The following is a 12,699-nucleotide window of genomic DNA, read 5'->3' on the forward strand; positions in this document are numbered from 1 at the left end:
AAGAGTGGCGAACAGTTGTGATTACGGAAATCACGGACTATAGAGTTATGGAAGCAGAATTACTGAGGTGTATGAAACGTGAGGCATGATAGTGGATTACACCGATTTGCAGGTTAATTAGGTTTTTTGGAAGACTCACCTGGATCATACCTGAACCTCGCGTCAATGATGTTCTTGATAGCTGTAAACTGGGAGTTTTGGTCACTTAAAGTACTGAGTGACTTTGAGTAGACCCTGGGGATAAAAGACAGCTTATACCCCCAGAAATATTTGAGAACAAGCAAACTTACATGTTTTAGGAGTGTCGGCAGCCTTCTATTGTGGTTATTTGGGCAGGTGGGTGTTGATATTTTGTTGAATCAGATGTTCCTTATGAAAAGTATAAGAGCTGATCGAGCCGAAACCTGTAGTTCGGGTCTGCGTTCGGCGGATCAGGACAGTATCTTTAGCACGGATGGCATTATGTGTACAAGTAATACATTTAGTCTTCTTGAGTCTAGTTAGGGCGCTGTGTGGTTGATAAGCAAAGTTGTTAGCTTCCAGACGAAGCAATGAGATAACCTCAGTTTAAGCAGGGACTCAAGAGGGAAAAGGAGTAAATGGCTTACTTACCCAATGAATAAGGATTATTCTGTGGCCTTGGATATCAGATAATCGAGAGTAGTTGCATTTAGTTGCCACTATAGCAATGCCACAGTATTTGGAAAACGGAACCCTGGGCGATGCTGAACCTGGGCCCTAAAACATTAGTAGTTTGGGGACGGTGAGAAAAGGTGATCGACAATCGCGGTGAGCTGACTCAGTCATAAGTGAATATGGGGAACATGAACTAATAAGCGATGCGTCCCGTGAGTGTAGGCTAGTTGCGTGGTCGTCAATGCTATGAAATGTGAGTGGTCGGAGGTAAACGCCGTGTTCGAGCATACGTGACTTCGCTGATCGTCCATGAGAACGAGTGGTCTGACGGTGTGCATTCGAGCGGCCTATCCGTCATGGAGAGCAGTGCTAGGGTCATCGCAGAGGGTCACCAGAACGGTTCGTCGAATGGAACGTTTGCAGAAAACATCCAGCCAGTCGGAACCTTCAACAATGTAGTGATTGAGTTCAGCACGAACTAGAAATTCGGCAATCGGCACATATGTACTCAAATTGACGTGTGTAAAGCACTTGGAATAATAAAGCAAGAGAATACCGAATAGAGCAATGAATAGAGCACCAATTATGTTCATCACAAAAGAACAGTAAGATACAGAGTGGGGTGAATGATAAGTACCTGATACTGTATGCTACGTGGACGCAAGTGTACAACCAATTCTCGGGTGAATGGTAGCAGGTAGCCGAGTAAATAGGCCAGAATCCTATTATTTGATAAGGCATGCAGCGTACTTCTGATGGTTTTTGACACTGAAAATTAGTCGCTTTTGAAACTTAAGAGGAATTTAAAATCTTAAAACGAAAGGCTTTTCAGCTACAAAAAGAAAACAGAATTAGTCAAGGTCTTGAGTTAAACAAGGCTAGTTATTTTGTTACAATTTGTGAACACCACGTGGGACTCATTACAAGTAAGAAGACTTGTTGGCGGAAAATTTCCCCTTTTTGCTGCACTAACTGCAGACTACTTAGCACAACACGTTAAGCATCGAATGTAAATTACTATTCCACGTCCAAGGTCGAATTCCAGTTGTGGTACAATTTTTAGAACCTGGTGTTATTGCTTGCTGCACCGTTGCAAAGCCCATTTCGTCGCCTGTGAAATGTAGGACATCAACTGTTTTTTACGAGGCGAACCTGGATGACATATTGTACGCAGAACAAGGCACCCGTAGCGCGCCCAAAGACGTTTCACACCTTGCTGAATTAAAAGAACTGCATAATCGTTGAAAGCGGGTCATACCGTGTATACTGGTGTACAAACTGCAGTGAAGCCTGCGTGCAGTTACGTAACTAAAGTGGTGCAAGCAAACGGAAATCCAGCAGCGTTGGGTTTTTACAGATCCAGACTTTCATCAGATTTAACTAGAACATGCCATATGACATCGTTTAGGAAGCAATAATACCAAGCCAGTCGCATGCTGCGACAGGAAGAGAAACTTACTAAGACGATTTAATTTCTACCTAATGATCGACAGAAGAATAGGCAGTGACGCATCCATACAGTGAGTTTTCAAACCTAAGCCTCTGTTGTGATCCAGTGGAAAACTAACGATAACAAGTCTTGTGACCAATATGGTAGCAGATAGAGATATGGCAACATCATTAACTTCCAAAGAGATTTCTTTAGCAGCTCTGTAGCGATGCATTGACAGAATCGACCCGAAGTCCCGGAAAAATGTCTATCCTACTTAGCCCCAATCGTATTCGTCAAAGTGTATCACGGGCGTGTAAGCTCTTCTTTGTTTTTGCTGAAAAGAGGTCAATAGTAATAATTTGTTAGCACACATAAAATGAATATATGCACATATATATATATAAGGAAGTCTGGAGCAGGTTGTAATCAATGATAGACATAATGCGACTTGAGCTGGTACTCAAAGCTGTAAAATTCCTCTCCACCTAAAGAGCTGTGAATAAAAAGTATTGCTTCGTTCAGGAGGAACCAGCGGATGCTTCCATATCTCAGAACGATTTTGAATACCGCGAATTTCAGCAGGACNATAGTTAGTTCAGATATATGCACAGACCAATCGATCGAATTTTCAAAATCCACGTCAGCATCAGCTAGTGCTGGGACATATTTGATGTGTCTGCGAATAGCCGAATTCCATGAGCTTCAGAACGCCTGTTTATGACAGTGTCGTACCGCACATTGTTTGGACACTTTCACATCTATGATCTTGCAAATGAACCATCAGGTAGGAAAAAGTTATTTATGAACAAGCCTTATATACCAATGTTTATTAATCGGTGGGTATACTTGACAAGTACATAAACTACATGAATCGCTTTCCTACAGTAGCCATAATCAGGATAGGCCAGAGCTTTTACAGGTGTTCCATTGTTTGTTAACCGTTGACAACCGAGGGTTAACCATTTCGTATTATTCATGTTCCGCTCGTGTTTATTTCCAAAGCTACTAGGTTTGCTATCCGAACAGTGATTCTTAGAAGTGAAAATGGTGTCTGGCGCAGTTATGGGTGCGTTTATTTAATTATAAAGTAAACGTACCCATAACTGTGCCAGACAGTTTCAGTAGATTTATGTTACAGGCGTGGCTTTTCATAGTTCACGGGAAAGCTTTCCACATCCTGAGTTTATTCATATGCTGGAATCCCAAACCATCAAAGAAACCAGTGTATAAATTTAGCGATGATTTTCCGAAACACTACCAATGTCGTACCAAGCATTTTTGGGACTCTAATGATTCACTCTATTGAGCCAAATGGTAAAGGTATATGCCACTTGAGGGCAAACGCAGTGCACTCGCGCTTGTCGCACAACCGACGACAAGAATGCATCGTTTCAACACTGGGCGGTAGTCAAAAGACGGTCATTTTAGTGGCATTTTGCCAGATTCCGCATAAGCACCAGTTGGAAAGAATAAAAACGCTACACAGTGTAGTCTGGTGGACTTCCAAGTCACTTTTGGGATAAAAACACTTTAGGGCTGATGCGTTATGCAGGAACCATTAGCATGGAGGGAATTCCTCAGGCGTCCATTGCGCTTACATAACCATGTTTCACCTATACTGGTGCCACGTGATTGATAGGTGTAATTGTATTAGCCTACGCCACGCATACGTCATACATCTAAGATGAAGGCAATGACACTTAGTCAGGACTCGTGAAATATCAGGTTATCGTGCGTGTTTCACCTGTTAAATGCTTGAACGAGTGGTGTTGTGTATGTAATCAAAGCTGATTCGTCGATTATATCAGACCTACGCTATCAAGTCCGGCATCATGTTATACCAGCGTATCGGCCATGTGTGTGATATGAACAGATTACAAATGACAGTCAAATGACCAGGTTGCGTCACTGACATAGGATATTTCCACGATTGCGTCCAAATTTTAGAAGTAATTCTGCATTTTGGTCCCCCTAATTGGAGTGTTTCCTCTTCGACGAAGAAACATCCTGCACCTCCAAAAGTGATCTGCGGGCGTCTGCTGTCCTAGGTCACTTATTGTGTCTATCAACATGGACACACATCAAGGAAGAAATTGTATGAGCATCTGTCTTCCGATATGCTTGTTTGGTACCCAGTAAACTGCTTTAATAGGAATGGACGAGAAGCGTGAAGCCAACTAGCTGGCTAAATGGTCCAGTGTCCATCATGGCATAGCTTCCTCATCCACGGATTCCAGCGTGTGTGAATTGTATACTACGTAGCGAACAAGCAGTAATCACCCAATCGTCAGAACTTTGGATGGATTTCTAATGGATGCTGAATCGTCAGTCGGAATAGGGAAATTTTTACAGAACGCCTTAACAGCGGCTTCTTTGACCAACGAACAGATGTACTGACTCGCACTCATGTAAGGAGTCATAATATATCATTCCTTTGGATATGGACAAACCATCAGAAGGCGTGTACTTAAACATGCCCTACTTAGATCAAATAACAATCATGGGTTTCTTTTGCTAGCCAAGTCAGACCAAACTAGGTTGGGGAGCAAAAGCGTACTGGTTGCTCATAGCAGCTGTTTGTCTGTTCCACTCAGAAATCAAGGTTGATAAATTATTTCAGTGCCGTTTTTCAGAGCGCCGATTTGGCGCACGGAAGCACAGCGCAAAACCAGATAGCAACTGTATTGACATGAGATGCAGGAGTTCTTTCAGCGCGCCTGCACCCTGGAGAAACAGGCTGACCACTGGCCACGCAGGACTGCATTTGACTCGTGTTGCCAAGACTGNTTTCAGAGCGCCGATTTGGCGCACGGAAGCACAGCGCAAAACCAGATAGCAACTGTATTGACATGAGATGCAGGAGTTCTTTCAGCGCGCCTGCACCCTGGAGAAACAGGCTGACCACTGGCCACGCAGGAATGCATTTGACTCGTGTTGCCAAGACTGAAAAAACAACTTGTTACTTGTCTACTTTCAGAAACTACGCAATTCAATGAACGGTATAAATATGTCGCTGATAACTAAAAAGGAAAGCGTCAACGGTCCATACCGAAAAATGCTACCATATTTACCGTCATTTTTGTGTGTCATTATCCTACTGATGAACTCGTGTTCAACTTCCGAAAACCCAACTCCATTGGTTGACGTTGTGCCATCACCAGTGATCTTAATCACGCCAGAAAGGCTGCTTGACGGCCAGTCCAGCTGGATCTATGCCTTTGGTGCGGACGAAATGAATATGTCTTTTTCAGCTTCGTGTGGTGGAGAATCCGCAAAGTTTTGTCATTGGGTAATGTCCGAACCCTTCGGAGATGTCCATCGGATTGCATACAAGCTGAATCAGCCCCGCGAAGGGATGAGAGCAATTGACTTGGAAGTTCATGTTACGTTCACCGGCGAGCAGGGAAAGAAGCCCGTTTCTCTTTACCGTCACTTGCCCATAGACACCAGTCGCGATCTGATTTTTATTGAGACAGATAAATCGACCTATCGCCCGGGAGAGACAGTTTGGTTTAGTGTGATCCACTTGCAACCCAAACATTGGAGCTTGATGCCTGAGCCGGAACCACGTCCTGACCCTATTTTCTCCATCACAGTGAGTAATGACAGTGAGAACGTTATCAAAAAATGGAATGATGTTCAAGCTTCTAGCGCCAGGAAGCTTTCCGTTCAGGTTCCCATAAATGCGACCTACGGAACTTGGACAATCAACGTACAGATGGCTGATGGAACAAAGTCCGCGAAAATTTTGATTTTGGGTGAACAAGAGCTAGTTCCAACCATTCGATTTGAGCCAATCATGTGGGACTTTGTTAAGAACCAATGGTACAAACTGGGCGTTTGTGTGAATCAAACTGACGGAAGAGCTGCAGAGGGTCCAGCAACATTACTCTTGTGCCAGTGCAAATCATTAACTCCCGATTCGAAGCAATTTGGCTGGTATCACTCTTCGTTTGTCTTGGATTCTAAAGCAACAGAGACTTTGATGGATAAGAGAGTATGTTATAGGGGCGATGCTGTGAGACGACCATGCTCATTCGCCGACGGATTGATATTGGACGGCAGAGGCTGTGTAATACACTCGTTTTTGCCAAGTATCTTTCGCTCTGAACACGGTATTCTGAGCACGGGTGCTCCGTTCGTTGCATGTGTTCGCGTTTTCGACGCTCCAACAGGTCGTTTTCATCAGTTATGTCAAGTGTTGTCAGATCGCCCAAGAACAGAGGGTGAAATCATGTTTCCACCTTATTACAAATACGGAATCCCTGTCTCGGGCTCAGTACGACAACATCCGTCGGCTCATTTGCCAAAGTACAGGGGGCGTCTCAGAACTTACTACATAGACGACAAGTGCAAACAGATGCCGTGGACCGACATCCGTTTGCCAAAAAAGGTTTCCAACCGCGATATATTGGGCGGTCTCGCTCCACGTGTGTTACACAGCGATCACATCATAGAACAGAATGAATTTCTAGTCGATTCCTTCATTCTCCCCCCAATCTTCTCTGCCAGTCCTATTTTCGTCCAGTCGCTGCCTAACCGTTTTATGCATGGTCGATTTGACAGCACTTCTGAGAACACCATATATCCTCTCTTTGGCAACAATACATATGAAGCCATACAGCTTTGGCCCTCATCCACTGAGCCAATCGAGATGACATGTGAATCGACCGCACGCTTCACAGTGGTTGGAAATACTCATCTAGTCGATAAGCAATGGTTTGTGTTCGCTTATGCTAGAGGGACAATAGTCGAACTTGAACTTCTCAGTGATGAAGAGCAATTAAAGTATGACTCCCAATGTCATGATCAAGATGGACCTTTAGGACATTACGTGTGTTTGAGCGAAGAAGCTGATCAAGATGACGCGATTGAATGTCTACCCGGTTGGCATGGAATCGGCTGCTTGGAACCAGTGTGCTCGAAACCATGTCATCCACAGACCGGTTATTGCTTAATTCCCAATGAATGTCGCTGCCGCTACGGCTGGACAGGTAAGGCGTGTAATGAGTGTTTACACTGCATGAACAATACGTGTGGAGCACTAGATGGTCCTGTTCCATGGCCCTGTGAGATGCCCAACACGCAGAAAATTGTCCAAGTGTTTTTGGAGGTTATGCGGTCCCCAAGATCGACACAACAGTCAAAAAGGTTTCTCTTTCAAAGGACTTTGACTGTGAACGTCCAAACCAAGGTGTACGATGAGCTGAGATTTGTTGTGTTTTATTTTCGGCGTGATGTTGCTGGAGCGTTGGAACCCATAGCAACACATGGAGTAATCCGTCACACAGGCTACTGTCCTAAAGAAGCTGCAGTAAAATTCGACCGACATCATGCCATACCAGGAGCCACGGTACAGCTCATTGTCAAACCGGACACTACATTTCTGAGCGAGAATGCAGTCTGTCATGTCAGAGTCTGGGACGAGCGTATTTTAACTGAAGTTGCTCACCAAAATTTGCTGAATCCTGGCGCTTACGACAAAAAGCTTTCTTATAGCCTAAAGAAAACGCGGTCGCGTGAAGCCACATTGTCATCGGGTAGTTTCTATGAATTCGAATCGGCTGGATTAAAGGTAACGGGCTTAGTTGCAGAAGTAAACGAAACTCGATCAGAATGCAGATCATGGAATGATCCGGTGCCTCCGGATCTTCCAAGAGAACAGAGGGTTTGGCACTCTGAAAGTATCCTCTATGAAGTTGGAAGAATTCGGCGTATTTATTCTGAAAGCGAGGGTCATGAAAGTACATCTTATCAGGGGCTCCAGTATTACTTTAATGTTCCGGAAACGGGTCAACATGTACGAGCTAGTGCATTCTGTTACGGAGACGAAAAAGGCGTATGGAGTTCCACCTCTGAACCGATGTCAATAGACATTGATACCGAGTTCCGCCTTATAGGGGTCTCGGAAATGGACCTATTGGAAACTGCCTCCTTGAAGGTTGCTCTGTCCCTGCACAGCTTCATCATAAAATACGACTGTGTAGGAGTAGTTGTAAAGATAAGAGTGGATGACCGAATGCTTTCAATCACTGGACCAGAAATATTCTCATGGTGTGTCTGTGATCGGACTGTTGAAACATTCGTGACACAAGTTTCTGCCCGGTTTCCCGGTACGACATTGATTCGGGCAGAGTTGTTTCTGTACACTCAGAGTTCACTGTGTGGGGCCGTGCATAATCCCTCCAACTATTTGGAGCTTAGGCAACCCAAGCCTTTACGTAATGCTATTAAGTTACTGCGCGTTCGTTCCGGTCAGAATCCTGAAGTTCGGGTGAATGTGCTGAATTGTTTCAATTTGCCAGCTTCAAATGAATCGGCGAGAACATTCGAACTGCGAGTGGACGACCAACCATCATTCCGGCATACAGCCTCCGGGCGTACATATTTAAGCTTCAGCAGCGACGTGGCTGATTCAATAATGAGAAATTTGGATTACATTTACCAAACGCCTATGCTTTCAGCTTATGAATGCCTGTGTGTCTTGTCAACCGTCGGACAGGCGCTGGCTTACTTAACTCCGTACTACACAGAACCCCCACCAAGAAACATCCACAACATGGTAATATCTTCCTCTCGAACTCTGTTAGAGGCTAGGAACAGACTGTCACGATTCAGATTGTACCGGGGTCTGGGTAAGACAATGAGCATTACCGAGGGCCTTGATACACGGGATGCTCTGGTCCCTTGGTTGTTTTATCGTGCACAGAGTAACTACAGCCTGTACACAGAAGACGGTGTCACGGTTGATTGGAAGCTTAATTTATTAATCTATCGCACCCTGGCTCATATAGAACGAATCCAACTTCAATGGATTACAGAGGCAAGAAACTACATGAGATCAGACATTACTGAACTATTTTATGAGTTTCACTCAGCCTACCCAGTACCTAATTGCCACAAATCCGATGTACTTTCTAACAACGAAACAAAATTATCATTCTTCTCCCAGTGGTACATTGCAGCGGAAGAGAGTCAGCTGGAAAAAACAGTCTTTATGAAAGAAAACAAAGAAATGTGGAAAACCATCCGTCGGTTGGAAGTATGTCTCGCGCTTTATGCCCATCGAGATCTACAAAGAACTAGACCACAAATAAGTCAGCTGAAAACGTCTACTCTCACCACCTTGGCCTACGCGTTGTCCCTGATAGATCCTGATTTGAAATCCTTAAAAAAAGTTATTCAACTGATCCGTGAACGACAGATTCGAACCCAGTCAAAATTTGGACAAGAACTACACTGGGAAGATTCAGTTGAAGAGGCGACAAAATATCTGCCAGGCGAGCGCGCAAATCCTACTGAAGTTACTTATCACGCGTACATGGCGTTGTATAAAACCGGTGAGAAATTCGCAGAACTCATCCCCATCATACGATGGCAAGTAAAGCACTTGCCCGTTTTTGGTACTGTTCACAATCCACTGGAGTCTTACATCGTTGCGTTGCAAATTTTTACCTTTGCTCAACACCTGAACAGACAAAGCAAGTCAACAAGTAAAAAACCGAAAGCTTCGTTCCGAACTGAATGGGGGTCAGAGGTGACACGGACTTTCGATCAACCTAACGACATCAACTTTGGGAGCGTCAAAATGGTAGATGAGTCAGACGACCGTATCAGATTTGTAAACCTCACAGTTATCCCACATCAAAACACAGCTCAGTGTGTTTTCGCCAGTCTGACACATGTCTACTGGTCTCCTTCGGAATCTCCAGTTGAAGAAAAAACACGAAACGTCACGTTGACAGTGGATTCAGGAAGGGATCCACTTAATGATCAACTGAGTGCACAGGTAACAATATGCTTACATAACCAGACATCACAAGCCGTACAGCTGATCGTGAAACACCAAACCGGATGGGAAATGAGCCAAATCAACAAACTGTCATCAGAATCACCACCCCTTTCCGGGCTGCTTAACGCTACCGAAGGAAATCGGGCACGATTTACGCTTTTCCGCAAACAAAGCAACCTGAATGAAGATCCAGAATGCCTGAAGCTTGACTACACTCTCACAGCAAATATGTTCCTTTCCCATCCCATGAGCATCACTGTAGAGCCTGTGACATCTGCAGCACATTGGAAGACGCACGTTTCCACTATGCTACCAACCTGTGATGAGCTTTTCGACCCAAACTGTGCCAAAAATCAATTCCTTACGCAACCGAAAGATATGAAATGTCCGTGGAGAATCGATGAGCATGCACAATTAGTCGAAAGGCTAAGCACCCAGTGTAGCCAAACGATATATGTCCTGGAGCGTCCAGCGAACCAAACGGTGCTGCAAGTTTACAGTGTCGCCAAAAGCGGTGTGTTTTCAATGCGAAAAATCCATCCAAATAAACAGCTGGTGAGTTGCCTTAGCACTCTTCGGTCGTGGACTATTTTGATCCTGCAACACACGGAAGGAGAACAATCAATCAAAGGCAATCAAGCGGTGGACAGCAAGGACCTGTTTCGGTCAACACCCCGAGCCATATTTACTTTTGAAGCCGATGAATATCGCCAATCTATTTTCCGTTTGGGGGTGGCTAGTGTGTGCAAAAATTTCCAAACCGTTCACGAGTTACTAGTGAGTGGTATAATGACATCTTGACCTTCTGTGAATTCGGATAATATAAGCCAGAATTCAACGGATGTTTCAACTGCCACAAACCTTAGAAGAACCACTGCTTGCAGCGCAGTTCACTTTTGTTCCCCTGTTTTGCCTACAGCAATCTTGCTCCACCCGGTCACTTTTATACTCTGTGAGTTCCCATTGTGAAGTTCGCATTCCTTGCTTCCTAGCGTCATTGATCGTTCTTTGTCCTGACAATTACTATATATTATAACAAACTTGAGACCATAGTGTGCATTACCTGGGATTCAAGTTCTGTTGTGCCTTGGGGGTAAGGAGCCATGCAGTCATCCAGGATGGTTTAAATCAACCTGTGGTTGAAAAGAGTAACTCAGAAAGAACACCCGTTTGTGCCTTAAACAGACGTACGTAACAACCAAGCAAAGGCTGAAGTTTGGTTTATATCCCTGAGGAACTAGAGGTGTGGGTTAAAATAAGGGAACTTGAGGTATTTATCCGCCTTATGACCTGAATTGTTTGTGAGTGGCGAGCAAAAATCAGGTTCATCAGGGACTTTTGTTGTCCCTGTATAACAGGTTATAAACGCCTGGAAGATAACTGTGACAGGAATAAGTCACCAACTTGACTGGTGTGAACAGGTCAGAATAACTGTCCCAAGGAAGAACTGATCAAACGTAAATGTAGTGAATAAAAACATATGAACTAACAAACATGATAACTCGACACATACGCGCACTATACCGTGAGGATTTGCGCGCAAGCCGAAAATGTTATTTAGCACAAGCTTTGCCAAGTAAAACGTTAATAGACTTTCTTGGGGATCCAAATTAAGCCGACCTTGTACGACGGGACTGACAAATCTCGCTAATAAACATAATTCTCTCCATAGAAGACAATTTGTTCGAAATACTGACCGCCGCGTCGTATGAGCGGGAACCCGAGGAACCAGTATAAGTGCACACAGAAATGCGTTAGATATGATCTTCAAGTATGACGTGCAGCAGATGAAAACTTAAGAGAGCCAAGGTCAGCTGGCAATGTATTTTAATATCCTTCGTTCCATTGGTTGCTGGAGGTATTGTGTGTTGAAGGAGTACGAACGTTTCGCTGGTCGGTCCAAAACTGAATATGGGATTCGGTAACACAAGTTCTAATGGCTTCTCGTCAACCGAGATCCTATCGGCGTCCTCGAAATCCAGAGTGAGCCTATGTCGTAATAGGGCTCCTTTAATCAAATAAGCCCTTGTCACTCATGCTGTCCATAACCTGGATGCGCTTGTCAAGTACATCCGGTTCCGCAGGTCACTACGAACGTACCCATTGGATGTGCGTAGGTCAGCAAAGCACAGCGGTTAAACACTGTTATGCTGCCGGATGTCGTCAGTATGACAGTTCCGCTGTGATCTGCTGGTTCCCTGCGGTTTTGCTTGGCCACCTTCGGCTAACCAGGTGTTCTTCCACCGAAGTACAATTAATAATGCGAAGACTACAAATATTAGTGGGAAAAAAGTTCACACTGAGGAGTACATATTCCTGATGGACCGTTTTACATTTTGGGTGTTTTACGATTACTGGTTCTTTGAAAGTAGTTCCTGCAGGAAAACTGTTGGGCTAAGCGGGGTCACCCGTTATAGGATGGCTGTTGTAGGCAACTAGGGCACTGGCAACCATCAGATCAATCAACCAGCAGAACTTGTCAGGATGTTCGTAAATTACAACCCAAAATGTACGGCAGTAAATCAAACGCACCCTTCTGGACCTTGATAAGCACAAAAAAAACCGCGTGCAACTTGCGTATAAATTCTCAGTGAAGTTAGCCTTTCGGGGTTTGATTATGCACTTTTTCCCGATGCCTGTATTTCATCCACATTGAAGCTATTCACCGGCGACCTGTCGCACACTTGATCTACACATCACCAATTGCCGGCCAAGAATCAAAGGTTAATTGTTATGGACATAGCAAACCGCTAACTATGCTCACATTTGTCGTATTTAAAGCCCTTCGGCAATCTACCTTTTGTTTTGGGCGAGTCCATCTGCTTAAGGAGCTGGCCAT

At 44.4% G+C, this 12,699-nt stretch overlaps 1 protein-coding gene across 1 annotated transcript; it reads left to right on the forward strand.

Moving 5' to 3' along the window:
* Positions 1-5,060: 5,060 nt before the first annotated feature.
* T265_06371 (hypothetical protein) lies at positions 5,061-10,661 on the forward strand (the record flags this gene model as incomplete). Its single annotated transcript, XM_009171612.1, has 1 exon — positions 5,061-10,661. The coding sequence occupies one exon, from the start codon at positions 5,061-5,063 to the stop codon at positions 10,659-10,661; it is 5,601 nt and encodes a 1,866-aa protein (XP_009169876.1).
* Positions 10,662-12,699: the final 2,038 nt, after the last annotated feature.

Source organism: Opisthorchis viverrini (genome assembly GCF_000715545.1).
Source record: "Opisthorchis viverrini unplaced genomic scaffold opera_v5_126, whole genome shotgun sequence".
Lineage (NCBI taxonomy): Eukaryota > Metazoa > Platyhelminthes > Trematoda > Opisthorchiida > Opisthorchiidae > Opisthorchis > Opisthorchis viverrini.